Source organism: Dromiciops gliroides, chromosome 5 (assembly GCF_019393635.1).
Source record: "Dromiciops gliroides isolate mDroGli1 chromosome 5, mDroGli1.pri, whole genome shotgun sequence".
NCBI lineage: Eukaryota > Metazoa > Chordata > Mammalia > Microbiotheria > Microbiotheriidae > Dromiciops > Dromiciops gliroides.
Genome location: NC_057865.1, coordinates 90,883,097 through 90,901,150, shown reverse-complemented (window position 1 = coordinate 90,901,150; position 18,054 = coordinate 90,883,097). Strand labels below are relative to the sequence as shown.

The window sequence follows — 18,054 nt, the reverse complement described above, 5'->3', positions numbered from 1 at the left end:
GGAGAAAAAGAAAACAGATTTGTGTTAATTGAAAAATATTAAATTAATTTTTAAAAATTATAATAACATGCTTGGCTACATTTAAAGAAGAACTAATTTTTTCTTTTTCAGAGGATGGGAACTATAGGTGTGAAACAATACTTATTAATATCAAGACTTTTTTGATGTGTTGGTTAGTTTTACTGGAGTAATTTTCTCTTTTTTATTCTTTTTTATAAGGGATAACTTTCTGGGAGGGAGGTTGAGAAATGGGAACTGTAGGTGATAAAAAACTATCAATAAAAATGTGTTTAAAAAATAATTGAATAAATAACTTGTTCCAGGATCTATTCTATCTGAACTCTACCAAAAGAGATGAGAATGAGATAAACTGTAATAATCACAGCTCACAAAGTGCATTAAGTTTTGCAAAGCATTTTATATACAGTTATCTCATTTGATCCTCATAATAATCTTGTGAAGTGAGTGCTATGATTCCTATTTTATAGGAACTGAGGTTCATTATACATAGTAACAGCAATATTGTAATGATGATTAACTATGAAAAACTAAACTACTCAGATTAAGACAATGATCCAAGACAATTTCATAGGACCCAAGATGAAAAATGCTATCCACTTCCAGAGACAGAGCTGATGAACTCATAACTGATTAATTCTTTAAGCTTTCTTTATTTTGATTGGTTTTTTAAATTTTTTCACATTTAATTGGTAAATATTTAACAAAGTATATAAAAATAATTTTTAAAAAGAAAAAAACCCCTGACATTCAATGGACTTGCCGAGGTTCACCCAGTTATAAAGTGTCTGAAGGAAGATTTAAATTTAGGCCATCCACATGAGCCACTATAACACAGTGTCTTCTAACAAGAGAAAACAATGCTTAAAACAATGAACATATACAGTTAAAATTTGCATCACATTAACAAAAAGGTTTGTTTTAAGACTGAAGAACAAAGTTGTAGGAGTTACATGTATGGAAATGGCCAAAGGGAAACTGCTACTTTTATAAAAGTCAGGAAAGTCTCAAGAAAGGACTGAAGAACTTTTGGAATTACTTAAGAGAAGGCAGAAGAGAAAATAGGAAAAAAGTAGTAAACTGGCAGAATTAGAAAAGTAGACATTTCATTTGTAGGGTAAGAATTAGGCAATTTGATGTTGGGAACAGGATAACTAAAGATATTTAGTAAAAGGGCTAAAGGGAGAGACCATAGCTGGGGGAAATATTTATTAGAGGCAGAAGCTCAAGTTATGTGAGCCTTGTAATATGGGGAAGGTGAAACAAAATGGCAATAAATAGGAAGGGAGAGTGGAGGCAATGGTTAATAAGGGCTGAACCAATATAACTTTTGGCTCTTCTAATAATATTCCCTTACCTTTTTTTTTTTTTAAGTGAGGCAATTGGGGTTAAGTGACTTGCCCAGGGTCACACAGCTAGTAAGTATTAAGTGTCTGAGGCCAAATTTGAACTCAGGTACTCCTGACTCCAGGGTCAGTGTGCCACCTAGCTGCCCCCTTTCCCCCTTACCTTTTAAGGCATGACCCATACATATGGAAGTAAGCTTCCTTTGCTAGTTTAAAAAACATTAGCCTTCAGGGTACTGAACTAGGACCATCTGTTCAAAACAGCTTTTGTTTAAATAACATGTAAAAGTCAATCAATACTCTTTGACTATATTGCTAAATTGTATTTGTTTCTATGTATATACTCTGGGGACAGCTCATGGAACATTTAATAATATTTTTTAAATGTTTATATCATACCATACAAAAAGAAAAAAAAAGATAAAAGTAACCTATTTGTAATAACTTTAGGTAGCAAAAATTCCTAATAGAAAGTCTCACTGGGACTACCAAAACAGCCCTTTTTTTTTTTTTTGCAGGGCAATGAAGGTTGAGTGACTTGCCCAGGGTCACACAGCTAGTTAAGAGTGTCTGAGGCTGGATTTGAACTCAGGTCCTCTTGAATCCAAAGCCAGTGCTTTATCCACTGCACCACCTAGCTGTCCCCTCTTTTTTTTTTAATCTAGAAAATCTTTTTTTTTTAAATCAACCATTCTAATAGAATGGATTCATAGAAAAACCAAATAGAAAGTTGTTAAACATTTTGTATACAGTTAGTTATCTGCAAGCTATCAGAGGGAGAAAAGAATTCTGTAACATAGGAAGCTTTCCATTACGCTACTTTGTTGGTAGTAAAAGAAGAAATAATTATCAACAGTGAACTTTTAATACTCAGACTTCATTAAGTATGATATTTTCTGAGGGTAATTATAGGATTTTAAACATCTGAGCTGACAATTAAAAATCAGAATTATACTCATTAATTTTTTCTAACTCTAACCCTTCAGGTTTATGCAAAGTATATATTAAAAAACTAAGGTACATTACTCCCATAATGTATTGGGCAAGGTTTATTGTTAATTATAAAAGACACTAGAGCACTTAAAAAAATGAGATCTGGATTCTAGTTCCTAGACTTCCATCCATAAACAGATATGTAACCTTGGAAAAGTCTCTCTGGGTTTCATTTTTCTCATTTGTAAAATAAGGAGTCAGACTAGATCCTAGGTCATTTCTAAAACTCAACTCTAAAATCATGTTTCTAGAATTATAACACCAAAAATAATGAAAGTGTGCAGTAACAGTTTTTTCTGCCTCAATCAAGTATATGAAGAGCAAAGAAACATGGTATGCTTAAATATATCATGTTACTTTGCTCTTCTTCACATAAATAAGCAATAAATAAAAAGAAAACATTGTATGTATATCATACAATGTTGTCTTTATGTTTTCTTTTTATTCATGCTAAATGAAACAAAAGACAAAGAATTATTTGACCTCATAACAAGAGCGCATCATTGATTTACTCCTCTTTTTCTTAACTTTAATTCTGTTAGATTGCCTAGAGTGTGTGGTCAACTTAACTCCAATAATAAATTCAATCTTTTTCTCAAAAACGAAACCAACTATTCGATTAAATTAAGCATTTATGAATTGCCTATTGTCATGCCAAAGATATCCACCACTGTCACTGAAGAGAACCAGCACAGAATCCAGGTTGAAGAGGGATTCTAGTTCGGACATATAGAAAAATCCATCATTCATATATGTAGACTATTACATGCAATTAGATGGACAATCTAATTGTAACTTATGCATCACTCTGTGTGTGTGTGTGTGTGTGTGTGTGTGTGTCTTAGAGACTGTAAATGGGAAATGAGTTAGGCTCAGAAGTAAACAAGAGGCTAGAATGCCTCTGAAAAACTACAAGTTTCCTTTAGCCAGGTCAAAGGTCTACCTGAAACAAAGGCCCATATCTGATACAGGCTAAGAAATAGAAAGTTGGATCAATGGAACAGAGTATATATGCAATACAGAGTTGTAAATGATTATAGTAACCTTGTGTTTAACAAATGTAAAGATGTAAGCTTTTATGATATGAATTGACTATTTAGTAAAAAATAGTTGGGATGAAAAAAAATAGTTGGGATGGAAAGCAGTCCGGCAGAAACCAATATTTCATACCATTTACCAAGATAAAGTCAAAATGGATACACAACCTAGATATAAAGGGAGATATCATAAGTAAATTAGAAGAACATAGAACATTTTACCTATCAGACTTATGGAGAGGAGAATTTATGAATAAATAAGAGAGAGCATTCTCAGATATAAAATGAATAATTTTGATAATATTAAATTTAAAAGGTTTTGTATAAATCAAACCAACGTAGACAAAATTAAAAGGAAAGCAGAAAATTAGGGAGGAAATTATAGACGGTTTCTTGGATAAAGGTCTCACATCTCAAATATATAGAGAACTGTCAAATTTATAAGAATATGAGTCATTCCCCAATTGATAAAGAGTCAAAGGCAGTTTTTTGATAAAGAAATCAAAGCTATATATAGTCATATGAAAAAATTTTGATTAGAGAAATGCAAATGAAAACAACTTTGAGGTATCATCTCACACCTATCAGATTAACTAAAATGATAGAAGGGAAAATAACAAATGTTAGAGAGGATGTGGAAAAATTAGGACACTAATTCAGTATTGATGGAACTATTAACTAACTGATCCAACCATTTTGGAGAAAAATCCAAAATTAAGCTCAAAGAGTTATAAAACTTTGTATGCCCTTTGACCCAGCAATACTAAGAGGTCTACCAATTAAGTCTCTTTCCCAAGATGATTAGAAAAAAAAGAAAAGATCCCATATGTTCTAAAATATATATAGCAGCTCTCTCTTTGTAGTGGCAAAGAACTGGAAGTTGAAGGGATGCCCATCAATTGGAGAATGGTTAAATAAGTTGTGGTATATGATTGTGATGGAATACTACTGTGCTGTAAGAAATGGTGAGTAGGTTGATGATGTTAGAAAAACATGGAAAGATTTGCATGAAATAATGGAGTGAAATGAGCAGAACCAAGAGAATCCTGTATATAGTAACAGCAATATTGTCTGAAAAATAACTGTGAATGCTAACTTATTCTGACCATTATAAATATTCATATCCACTACAAAGGACCTACGAAGAAAGATGCTATCCACATCCAGAGAAAGAATTGATAAACAGAAGTAAGCACAGTATGTTTTTGAGAGTGTGTGTGTGCTCATGTACATGTATCTGTGTCAAATGGTGGCCTTTTCTAGTGTGGTCTGGGGAGGGAGGAAGACAGTTTGGAACTTAAAACATAATAAAAAATTAATTAAACTCAAAACAAAACCCCCCAAAATCCAAAGGCCCAGCTTTTTAATACGAATATTCTATTAGTGATGTTGTATGGTTTCGAGTGGGACAGCTAGGTGGCACAGTGGTTAGAGTGCCAGGCCAAGGATCAGAAAAACCTGAGTTCAAATCCAGCCTCAGATACTTACTAGCTATGTGACCCATGGCAAGTCACTTAACCCTGTTTGCCTCAGTTTCTTCATTTATAAAACGAACTGGATAAGAAATGGCAAACCACTCTAGTATCTTTGCTAAGAAAATCCCATATGGTGGTGGCTTCATGGTGGAAGTAACACTTGAATTGGCCATTAAGGATTTTTTTGTTAACTGATGGAGCAGCAATAGGGCATAATTCTAGGCAAGAGGGCCAAGGTTGGTAATGTCTTAGAGGTAGGAAAAAGACAACACCTATGGCCTACAACATCTAAGGCCCTATATTCATCCTACATTGGTATAAGACACTACCCTTGACACTAAAATGTTTGAGGATATTCCAGTGGTGGGCAAATTACTTGGGACAAGCAATAATTTTGATACAGTTACATTTTGTGACATCAATGGCCAAATGTATGTGCTTCTACTAACTAAAACTATGCTGCCTCAGAACACTTGGCTTTAACTAGAGGAAACTAAACTGAATTGGTTCCTCCAGCTTTAGTTAGTCGTCCAGGAAATGTGCCACATACGTATTCCATTGCTTTCTTTAGTTGTTTTTAATGCTGTAATTTGTAAGAATGGATGTGACTCCAAGAAAATAGGCAAAAATCACAGCTCTTCAAGAGCGTACTTTGTCGACTATTAGATAGATTTCAGTGGCTGTGGATGTGGGGAAGTCATTCATTCTCAAGAATGATTCAAATGAAACTGTATTAATCATATCAGAGCAAAAAAAAAGAAAGTTCATTAAAAGGAAAATGTCATTAAAAATAAAAAGTAACCCCTACTTAATCCTCAAAAACAAGTGAAGACTTTCAGAGGAAAATGACAGCTGAAGAAAGTGTTACTAATTTCTCTTTGGTGTGGCACAGGGGCTTGGTTACTGATCTAGAAAAGACATCCTGGAGAATGAAATCAAGTGGGCCTTAGAAAGCATTGCTAATAACAAGGCTAGTGGAAGTGATGGAATTCCAGCCAAGCTATTTAAAATCCTAAAAGATGATGCTGTTAAAGTGTTACACTCAATATGCCAGCAAATTTGAGATCAATAGTGATGGCTAGATTGGAAATGATCAGTTTAAGTCCCAATCCTAAAGAAGGACAATGCTTAGGCATGTTCAAATTACTAAACAAATTGTATTCATTTCCTGTGCTAGGAAGGTTATGCTTAAGATTCTGCAAGCCAGGGGGCAGCTAGGTGGCGCAGTGGATAAAGCACTGGCCCTGGATTCAGGAGGACCTGCATTCAAATCAGGCCTCAAACACTTGACATTTACTAGCTGTGTGACCCTGGGCAAGTCACTTAACCCTCATTGCCCTGAAAAAAAAAAATACTGTGAAGATTCATTGACTACACTAAAGTCTTTGATTGTGTGGATCACAACAAAATATGGAAAATCCTCGAAAAAGATGGGAATATCAGATCTTACTTATCTCTTGAGGAAACTGTATGTGGGTTAAGAAGCAACCGTTTAGAACCAAATGCAGAACAACTGGTTGGTTAAAGATTGGAAAAGGAGTACAGCAAGGTTTTTATAGCGTCATCTTATTTAACTTATATACAGAGTACATCATGCATAATGCCAGGATGAATGAATCAAAAGACTGCTGAGAGAAATAGTAACAATCTCAGATATCCAGATGATACCACTCTGATGGCAGAAAGTGAAGAAGAATTAAGAAGCCCCTTGAAGAGGGTGAAAGAAGAGAGTGTGAAAGTTGGCTTGAAGCTTAACATCAAAAAAAGCTAAGATCTTGGCAACTGGTTCTATCATGGAAAATGGAGGGAGAAGAAATGGAAGCAGTGTCAGATTTCATATTCCTGGGTCAAAGACCATTGCAGACAGCAACTGCAGCCATGAAATAAAAGACAGTTGCTCTTTGGAAGTAATGCTATGGCAAATCTTAACAGCATATTAAAAAGCAAAGACACTGTCTTGCCAACAAAGGTCCATATTGTCAAAGCTATGGTTTTTCCAGTAGCAATGTATGGCTGTGAGAGTTGGACTATAAGGAAAGCTGAGTGCCACAGAATTTATGCTTTCAAATTGTGTTGCTGGAGAAGACTTCTGAGAGTTCCTTAGATAAGAGAGATCATTCATTGGAAGGTCAAATGCTGAAGCTGAAGCTTAAATACCCTGTCTGCATAAGAAGATAGGACTCATTGGAAAAGACCCTGATGCTGGGAAATATTGAAGGCAAAAGGAAATGGGGATGGCAGAGGATGAGATGGATAGATAATGTCATGGAAACAATATAAACTTGAATAGACTTCAAGAGATAGTAGAGGATAGAAGGGACTGGAATGCTATGGTACATAAGGTCATAAAGACTCAGACACAACTGAACGACTCAACAATAACAACAATCTACAGTGTGGTAAAGGCTTCTTAAAGTTGGAAGAACAGTGAGACCAGTAAAGAAAAAAAAAATGCAATGACTGCTCATCATTGTTATGAAGAAAACATGTTAGTCATAGCCAAGATAATACAAAATGGAATCCTGAAAATTGGAAAAAGGTAAATTTTACTAATGAAACTGTTTAATTCAAGGTTATATTAAAACTAGTGTCAGAAGAAGTCCAGGTGAGCCTGTAAAGTCTAAGCATCTTCGTAAGACTATAAAAATCCACCTATAAAACATTTTGAGCATTTTTTTGTTTACTTCTAGTTGGCCTGGGGGTCTAATTCCCATTGAGCTCTGACAAACAGGATAAGAAGCAAAACTGTTCCAGAACAATTCTCAAATGAAGATTGAGTAGTCTAACACAGTCTTACATTGTGCCACATATCATTAAATAATAAGGACTTATCCATGAGATGAAGATAAACATAATTTCATAGCCAGGGGACTCACTTGATTTAAATCCCATGAAAAACTTACAGGTTATGATGAAGGGTAGACTTAGAAAAATGTTTGCCAATGTATTACATGATTTCTATAATAAAGAATAAAAAACTGGGGGCAGCTAGGTGGTGCAGTGGATAAAGCACCAACCCTGGATTCAGGAGGACACACTTGACACTCACTGGCTGTGTGACCCCTGGACATAACCCTCATTGCCCTACCAAAAAAAAAAAAAAGAATAAAACAATCTGTCAAAATCTTGTGAATTCAATGCCAAATTGTGTAAAAATAAATGCAGCAAAAAGAGGCCATATTTAATATTAAAAGTTTTTTTAAAGATGTAAAAAGTTGTAGGGTTTATTGTATAGTACATTTAATTATTTTATTTTGTCCAATTAATTTGCATACTTCAGTAGGTATATACCACCAATTTTTCCACATCATATTTTATTTTAAACTTAATTCATTGACATTTTCACAAGATATATTTTAAAACCATAAATTTCTGTATGTGTAAAGTATACAACTCTATTATTTACTACTTTTTTGCAAAATAATTATTTCAAGAGAAGTTATATAACTAGGTGGCACACTGGATAGTACCCTGAACCTGGAGTCAGGAAGACCTGAATTCAAATCTGGCCTCAGACACTTAACTGGTGTGAGGCAAGTCATTTAACCTGTCTGCTTCAGTTTCTTCATCTATAAAATGGGGATAATAACAGCAATAATAATAATAATAGCAGCTCCCATAGTTGTAGTGAGGATAAAATAATTTTAAATGTTTTGCAAACCTTAAAGTACTATATAATTCATAGTTATTATTGTTATTATTATTATTATTATTAAGTTGCATAGTACAGACCAAAAGAACACCACATTTGGAGTTGCAGGATCAAAATTAGACTTCTAGATTTTCAACTGACTGTATGATCCTGAATCAAGTACAAACTCTCTGGATCTCAGTTAAGGCATCTCTATCGGTAAACATTTTTTTGAGCACACCTTCCCAATAAGCATTTATTTATTTATATATTATATTCATGTACTACTATACTGAGAACATCATAAAACTTACACGAAAATATAAAGTTTTGTTTTTGTGGGGCAATGAGGGTTAAGTGACTTGCCCAGGGTCACACAGCTAGTAAGTGTCAAGTGTCTGAGGCTGGATTTGAACTCGGATACTCCTGAATCTAGGGCCAGTGCTTTATCCACTGCGCCACCTAGCTGCCCCAAAATATAAAGTTTTAAAAGACAAGATAAAGATGAAATAAAATTTGATCTTTGAGTCAATAGGGAGCCACTGGAATTTACTGAGTAGGGGAGTGACATGACACTTTAGGAAAATCATTTTGACAACAATGTGGAAAATGAATTAGACAGGGGAGAAAATTGAATCAGGAATGCCAATTAGTAGGAAATTATTGTAATATTCCAGGTAAGTGGTGAGGAAGGCCTGAACTAGAGTGGTGTTTGTATGAGTAGAGGATCAGAATGAGAGATGTGGAAGGAGAAATGACTAGATTTGACAATTGTCTGCATATGTGGACTGAAAAAATGAGGAACTGAAGATGACACTAAAGTGACAGACCTTGGTGATTGTGTTGTGATTCACTGATAGCTGTCTTTGAATGTAGAACCAACCCTCCAAAGTACATCTGCTGTAGCCATCTGGGGTGCACAGGAACAGAAAATAGTTGGGGGAATGAGCAAGAATTTTCCCAATGGAAACTTTGGGGTGTCAGACTGAGATTAGGCTATAACTTCCCTAAAGGGCCTATCCCTAATTCATAAAGTGGAAGATATGATTTTGGTGGAGACAAGCCCTACTGATTGGCTATTGTGGGGAGGGGAGGATTCAACTCATCTTCCTACCTCAATTAGTTGACTAATATAAACCTTGAGGTCTGGTCACAGCTTACATTTTGAGAACCACTGGTCTAAATCCTAACTTCTTTTTCTTTTTTTTTGCAGGGCAATGAGGGTTAAGTGACTTGCCCAGGGTCACACAGCTAGTAAGTGTCAAGTTACTCCAGGGTCAGTGCTCTATCCACTGCACCACCTAGCTGCCCCCTAAATCCTAACTTCTTAAACTGTGGGTTGAAACACCCCATATGGGGTCCTGTAACTGAATGTGGGGTTATGAAAAATTTGGCAACAGTAAGAGGTTATGTATATCTATTTTATATCCCTATGTACCTGGGATTATGTAAAAATTTCTTGGGCAAAAAGGGGTTGCAAGTGGAAAACATTTAAGAAGCTCTGATCTAAATGACTTCTAAGGTTCCTTACAGATATAGGTGCTGTTATCACCACTATAGATATTACTTATTATATCCTGACAGGGCTTAAAGTAAGTAATATGCTTTGTTTGCTATTCTCTATCATTCAGACTGATAAGAATAGAATTAAAAATAACTAAGATGTTATTTTAAAATGAAAATTTGTTAATTTTAAATGAAAAATTTAAAGGCTCATTTAATTTAAAAAGCCTATAAAAAACCTCAATGCAGTAGAAGTCAGAGAGGCATGAGACCGGGGAGAGACATCAGAGAAAACAACACCTGAGAATGAACTTGGAAGAAGATGATTTCAACAAGCAGATATGGGAGAAGTCTGTTTCAGGCTTTAAACTGTATTTAATGAGGTTGGAATTCCAAGGAATAAAATTATAAAGTAAACATATTTCAGTGGTGGAATCTTTTATTATTTCTGATATCCTTCTACATAGTCCCCAAGAGGGATCTCTCATAATAAACTGAATGAAGTTTAATAGTAATAATTTAGTGAGCTGATTTAAGGAGACAAAGAAACCGGACCTTTTCACCAGCTTCTATGCTTGTGTGCTTTAGTATATGCAAATTATTTTTAAGCATATTTAATTCAGCATTTATTAAACACCTAGTATGTGCTGAATACTATGATATGGAGTATGGATATGAAAATGAAAAACAGCAAAGTCCCTGCCCTCAAGAAGCTTAAAATTTAGTAGAGGAAAATACTTGTACATAAATAGAAATGTAAGCTTCTAAAGGGCTGAGTCTTTTCTTTTTACTTTGTATCTCTAGCATTTAGTACAGGGCTTGGCGCATAGTAAACACTTAATAATCACTCATTGATTGAAATAACTATGTTAGAATATATGTACACAGTAGAGGTCAGAGAGGCATGAGATCGGGGAGAAAGTGAACACTCTGGCATCAGAGAAGGCAACACCTGAGCTTGAACTTGGAAGATGATTTTAACAAGCAGAGATATGAAAGAAGTCTATTAAGGCTTAAAAGATAGGTTGTGCAAATACACAGAGGCAGGAAGGGGAAAGAGGAGGTCAGGGAATGACTAATTGTCTAGCCTGACTGGACCATCAAGTGTACACAGGAGAACAGTAAGACATAAAGGTGGAAAAGCAAGCTGGAGCCATAATGTAGAGAACTGGTTGTAAATGTCAAAATAAGGAATTAGTATTTTATCCTATAGGCAATGGGGAGTAAGACCTGTGTATTAGATTATTTTGGCAGGTCTATGAAAGATGAAGTAGACTAGAGGCAAAAGACAGATCAGGAAGCCATTCTAATAATCCAGATGAGAGGTGATGATGGCTTGAATTAGAGTAGTGGAAGTGGGAAGGAAAAGCAGGGGGCAGACATGAGAAATATTTCAGAAAATAACTGACAGGATTTGACAACTAATTAGAGATTGGGGGAAAGAGAAGGCTTTGAACCTGGATGATTAGGAGAATTTTGGTGCCATCAACAGAAACAAGGAAATTGGAAAGAAAGACAGGTGCAGTTTCAGATGTGTTGAATTTAAGGTGCTATTAGGACATACTGGTGAAGATGCCTAACACATAGAACTATGAGTTACTTTCAGCAGGAAAAATAATGGGTAGAGCTACAGGAAATCATCTGCTTAGAGATAATAATTAGTAGTAAACAAAATTGCCAAGGGAAAGAATATAAAAAGAAGACAGAGGATAAGTCTTAAGCTGCCCATACTCAGGGGGGCTAGGAAGAGAAATTATTAAATGAGTTTAAAAGAGGGCTCTCAGAAGAGAACTAATACAAAAGGGTCAACAACGCCTTTGGAGAAGTTAGTATCAAGAAGAGGGTGTTAGTGTCAAAAACTGCAGAAAGGTCAAAATAGACGAATGAGAAAAAGCCACTGAACTTGGCCATTTGGAGGTCATTAGAGACCTTAAAAGAATGGTTGGCAGGGAAATCAGATATGATGAGGATTAAGGATTAGGTAGGTAAAAAGAAAGCTGACACAATGAGCATAGATTACGTCTAGAAATGTGGCTGTGAAAGGGAAGAGAAAGAGGAGACAATAGTTTAAGGCCCAGCTTCTTCAACTGTGGGTCCCAATCCCATATGGGATTGTGAAAAATTCGGCAGTAAATGTTTGATCTGTATACCTATTTTATGTACTTATATATCCAGGTTCGTGTAAAAATTTCTTGGGCAAAAAGGGCTCACAAGTGGAAAAAGTTTAAGAAGCCCTGGTTTAAGGGACCAGCAATATCAAGAAGAGGAATCTGGGGGGGTGGGATTTTGACCAGAAGAGTCACTTTATCTTTTAAGATATGAAAGAAGAAAGAAGATACCTAAAGATAGAGAAAGACTGAAGGAAATGGAGAAACACAGTTAAGAAAACACAAAGAATATAGGTTTGGTGTTATCAGTAAAATTTCTGGGGCAAAGAAGAGAAGAACAAGATAAAGCTGTGGTGAACTGAGAGCAGTTACTTTGAGGAGGGTGATGGAATAATGAAAGTAAATGTAGTTGAGGACACAGGTGAAATTAGGATAAATTTAAAGCAAACCCAATTAGCCCAATTTCATGTGGGGCAAACTGTGAAGGAAAGGTAGCTTAGCTACACTTTTGCCAAGCTCTAACTCAATCTTTAATTAACTACAGCTATGCTTAGCTTACAAAAGGGCTCTGTTCCAGAAGTTTGTTTGCTAGTGGGTTGTTTGGAGCTCTAAATGCATTCTCCTTGAAACGATGTTATATTAGATGATTCTTTCCTAAATTAATCCACAAAATTCAAATTTAATCCAAAATGTACCAGAAATTTAGTACTGGCCTCATGACCCTGGGCAAATTCACTTAATAATTCAGTGCCTTAGGGCAGGGCTTCTTAAACTTTTTCCACCCAAGACCCTTTTTTGCTCAAAAAATGTTTATGTGACCCCGGGTATGTAGGTATATAAAACAGGTATACATAACCCTTTACTGTTGCCAAATTCAGTTATTTGGGGTCATGACCCACAATTTAAGAAGTTTTTCCCTAAGCAAATAAAAGTATAAATTGTAGAGAAGGTTCTAGCATTAAGGGGGACCCAGAAAGGCTTCTTACAGAAGGTGAGATTTTATCTGTCTTGAAGGAAGCCAGGGAAACCAGGAGGTGGAGATGAGGAGAGAAAGGCAAGCCATTATGTGGAGAAAAGTCCACTGGCTTTTAAATAGATCTGAGAGGTGGAGTATATTGTGCAAGGATGTTAGTTCCTAGATTTGAAAGTATATGGATGTGGAGAACATATGAGTCCTTTGGGATTGTTTTGGATCATTGTATTGCTGAGAAAAGCCAAATCTATCACATCTGATCATCACACAGTGTTGCTGTTATTGTGTACAATGTTCTCCTGGTTCTGCTCACTTCACTCAGCATCGGTCCACTTAAGTGAAACATGTCTACTCATCATTTCTTACAGCACAATAGTATTACATTATATTACATTCATATACCACAACTTGTTCAACCATTCCCCAATTGATGGGCATCCCTTCAAATTCCAATTCTTTTTTTTGGTGAGGCAATTGGGGTTAAGTGACTTGCCCAGGGTCACACAGCTAGTAAGTGTTAAGTGTCTGAGGTCATATTTGAACTCAGGTCCTCCTGAATCCAGGGCTGGTGCTTTATCCACTGTGCCACCTAGCTGCCCCTAATTTCCAATTCTTTGCCACCACAAAGAGAGGTGCTAGAAATTTTTGTACGTATGAGTCTTTTTCCCTTTTTTATGCTCTCTTTGGGATACAGACCTAGTAGTGATATTGCTGGGTCAAGGGTATACACAGTTTGATTGCCCTCTGGGCATAGTTCCAAAGTGCTGTCCAAAATGGTTGGATCAGTTCACAACTCCACCAACAATGCATTAGTGTTCCAATTTCTCCACATCTTTTCCAACACTTATAATTTTCCTTTTTTGTCATATCAGTCAATTGGGTAGGTGTGACATGGTACCTCAGAACAGTTTTAATTTGCATTTCTCTAATTAGTAGTGATTGAGAATATTTTTTCATATGGCTGTGGATAGCTTTAATTTCTTTATCTGAAAACTGCCTGTTCAATATCCTTTGACCATTTCTCAATTGGGGAATGCCTTATATTCTTATAAATTTGATTCAGTTCTCTATATATTTGAGAAATGAGGCCTTTATCAGAAACACTGGCTATAAAAATTGTTTCCCAGCTTTCTGCTTTCCTTCTAATCTTGGCTGCATTGCTCCTGCTTGTACAAAACCTTTTTAATTTAATGTAATCAAAATGATCCATTTTGCATTTCATAATATTCTCTATCTCTTGTTTGGTCATAAATTCTTCTCCTCTCCATAGATCTGAGAGGTAAACTATTCCTTCCTTTTCTAATTTGCCTATGGTATCACCCTTTATGTCTAAATCATGTACCCATTTTGACCTTATTTTGGTATACAGTATAAGATTATGCCTAATTTCTGCGATACTATCTTCCAGTTTTCCCAGCAGTTTTTGTTAAAGAGTGAGTTCTTATCCCAGAAGCTAGAATCTTTGGGTTTATCAAACAGTAGATTACTATAGTCATTTACTACTGTGTCCCCTGTGCATAACTTATCCTAAGTTCTACCTTCTTTAAGAAGCTTTTCCCACTTTATAACAATGATAATAACTAAGATTTATATGATGTTTACTATGTGCTAGGCACTGTGAAAAAGGCTAGGGATACAATAACAAACAAGCAAAACAATCTCAAGAAGCTTATATTTTAGTATAATTCTCTGTAGAGAGAAGCTAGAGTTGGGTAGGTGAAGTACAAAGGCTACATGCATTGCAGCCATCTCCAGACCTGGAAGTGGAGAGGCCGGGACTTGCTAAAATGAGGTGAAATTTCACCAATTCACAGGATGCTGACATATCACTCATCTGCTCAAACACCTTCAATGGCTCCTATTACCTATCAAATAACCTCTAAATTTCTTCAAGCCTCTCTTTCACTGAATAAAGTCTCTCCAGTTACACACTACTTAGGTCATCACTCAAGGCTACTTGAAAGTCTGAGCCCTTACCTACCTTTCAAATCCTATTTCCAACTACATGAGTGGTGGGTAATGGTCTACTACATTGGTTTCTATAAACCTTGCATGTTCAGCCTTTGTGTTATGTGCTTATGCTATTCCCACCTCCTAAAATACCAATCCCTCATCCCAGCCTGGACCTCTGGCTGTCATGCCTCTCTTTTTCAAGTTCTAGCTCAGTTGCTACTTCCTCCATAAATTCAATTCAACAAACATTTTATGAAATGCCTATTTTGTGCAAGATACTGTACTAGGCACTGGGAATATAAAGGAAAAAACCTAAATAGCCCTCATGCTCAAGGAGTTAGAGGGAGAGGTGGACACAAGACACAACACAAATATACAAATATACAAAAATAAACAAATATCAAGTCATATCAAGGAATTTCAAGAGGGAGAGAGTACTAATCACTGAAAGAATCAGGAAAAGCCTCAAATAGCATTTCAGGAATTTGGAACTCAAAACTTTAAATAAAAATGTTTATTTTTTTTTTATATGGGACTTTAGTTCTATTCTGAAGGAAGCTAGAAATTCTATTAGGTGGAAGGGAGAAGGGAATTCATATCAGGCACAAAAGCAGAATGAAGCATCGTGTAGAGAGAACAGTTTAGGCCTGTTTGACTAGAATTGAGAGTGCATTGAAAATATAATGAAACACAATAGGAAATGCTGATGGAAGGTAGATTGGGAAGGCTTTTACACACCAAAATGAGAATCTGGATTTTATTCTAGAGGCAATAAATTTCAGGTTTCGAGCTTCAGAGAATTAAGTTTAATTCAGCACTCATTAAATACAAAGGAAAGTGTAAGAAGGAGATGGGTGGAAAGAATAATAGCTTTTCTATTGTATCTAGAATAAAATCCCTGCTTTACACCTTTTGATAAATTATAGATAGTAGGGGTTGAGGGAAAAGGAAAGACCTGAGGAGTTCACCCAAAATTATGATTCTGGGGGATGAGAAAGGGGTTACCAGTAAATGTTTGAGGACAGGGGCTGTGTCTTATTCACCCCTCCATCTCTTCCAATCAAAATCCTCCTCTTCCTTCAAAGTATAAGATCTGGAGTTGTAGTCTTCTCCCCAAAACTTTTCTTGATCACTCTCAGTATAAGTATATCTTATAAGCAATCTTTCCTTTGCATTTCACTTTTTTCAAAACCTATCCTATGCTCTTGTCATAGAATAATTTGCATTCTAGCTATTTATATGTTAGTCTTATTAGCCAGCTTCTGGATTGTAAGCTCCCTAGAGAAAGCTAACTTTCAAATTTGCAGTCCTAGCACCCAGCAGTGTAAAAGTACTTAATAAATGATGATTTTTTTTTTTTTAGTAAGGCAATTGGGGTTAAGTGACTTGCCCAGGGTCACACAGCTAGCAAGTGTTAAGTGTCTGAGACTGGATTTGAACTCAGGCACTCCTGAATCCAGGGCCGGTGCTCTATTCACTGCGCCATCTAGCTGCCCCAAATGATGATTTTTTAAAAAAATGATGAATAGATACTTGTGGATAGGGCAATGGACTCTGAGTCAAGAAGAACTGTGTTCAAAACCAGACTCAGATGCTTATATGAGCTTAAGCCAAGTCTCTTTAGGTTCTGAGACTCCATTTCTTCATGTGTAAAATGAAGAGGTTGGGTTCAATGGCATTCTATGATTCCTTCCAGCTCTCAAACTATGGTCCTGCGAATGTCTGTGAACTGGATTATTCATCATTCTATTTCCCCACAGCATCTGGCACAGTGCCCATGTACATAGCAAGTCCTCAATAGATGTTTACTGAATGCACTCATACTAAAGTTTGCTCTTTCTCTATAAGTTCCTTCTCTCCTCCCTTGCCTCCCAATTCCTCTCCACACTTATTCCCTATTTCCATCTCCTTGCATCGAGGGTGCCCCTCGGGGGCAAACCTTAGAGGTGGCAGAAGGATGGCCCCCGCAGCTTCTGGCAGGGAGATGCCTTCCCCTCTACTGAGCTCACCTTAAGTCTCCACAGAGAAGAAGCTTAGAGTGAGGCAGGAGCTTGTGTGTCTCAGTAGGGATGAAGGAGGAAAGAAAGGGAGAGGGGGGAAGAGGAGCGACAGAGAGGGGAGAGAGAAGAAATAAAGAGGACAGGAGAGGATAAGTAGAAAGAGAAGGAACGAGAAGAGGAGAAAGAGAAGGGGAGGGAGAGGGGGCAAGAAGAGTGGGGAAGAAGGGAAGGGAATATGGGGGAAAGAGAGGGGAAAGAAAGGGAGGATGAAAAAGGGAGGGGAAAGAAAGGGAGGAGGAAGAGGGGGCGGGACCAGAGCGAGGGGGAGGGGCCGGGCTGGGGGGGGGGGAGGAGAGGAAAGGGGGCGGAGGAAAGGAGGAAGGGAGGGGGCAGTAGACCCCCTCCCACTCGGAAGCTTCTCTAGGAGGGGCTACAATCTCCGCCCCCACCCCCGCCCCCTGCAGGTCCCTCCCAAGGTGCCTGGCGGCCGGGAAGTGACTGAGGCGACCCCGGTTGGAGAGGCTCCAGGAAGACCGCGCGTCACCCCAGATTTTAACCTTCTTTCACCACCCTTTAAAAAAATGCCCCGGGGCTCACCTCCGTCCCAGACTCCGCCCTCCGGAAGTCACCGCTCATCTCCCCTGCGGCTCTAGAGACCAGAGAATCAACTTTCCCTCCTTCCTCGCCATTTAATGATTCCCGGGCTGGTGAGCCATGGGAAACACAGCCGCCCTTCAGCAAGCATGCGCGCTGCGCTGAGTGGTGCCCAGGGGGAGGAGGAGCCCGCGCATGCGCGTTTTGGGAGCTTTGGCCTCTTCTCCGCCCCAGCGGTGGCCTCGCTGCCTCCTGGTCCCTCCTCCCCTTTGGTCTGACATCTGGACTCTGCTTCCCTGAGGCAACTGTAGTCGGTCTCTTGAAGAGATGAACTGAAACAGACGGAGATACTGTTTCCTTTTTTCGTTCTCAAGATCAGCTAATATTTATTGAGTAAGACGAGGAGCTTTATGAAATGTTTAC

General features: G+C 37.3%; 1 protein-coding gene across 2 annotated transcripts in view; it reads right to left on the bottom strand.

The window, feature by feature from the left end:
• The window catches only part of XRCC2 (X-ray repair cross complementing 2), a 39,693-nt gene extending 21,909 nt beyond the window's left edge, over positions 1 to 17,784 (bottom strand). Inside the window, exon 1 of one of the 2 annotated variants that reach the window (XM_043965255.1) lies at positions 17,635 to 17,784. In XM_043965255.1, the coding sequence (XP_043821190.1) occupies positions 17,635 to 17,673 (39 nt within the window). In that variant the 5' untranslated portion in view covers positions 17,674 to 17,784. The remainder of the gene's footprint in view (positions 1 to 17,634) is intronic. The other variant, XM_043965256.1, reaches the window with a different exon arrangement.
• Positions 17,785 to 18,054: the final 270 nt, after the last annotated feature.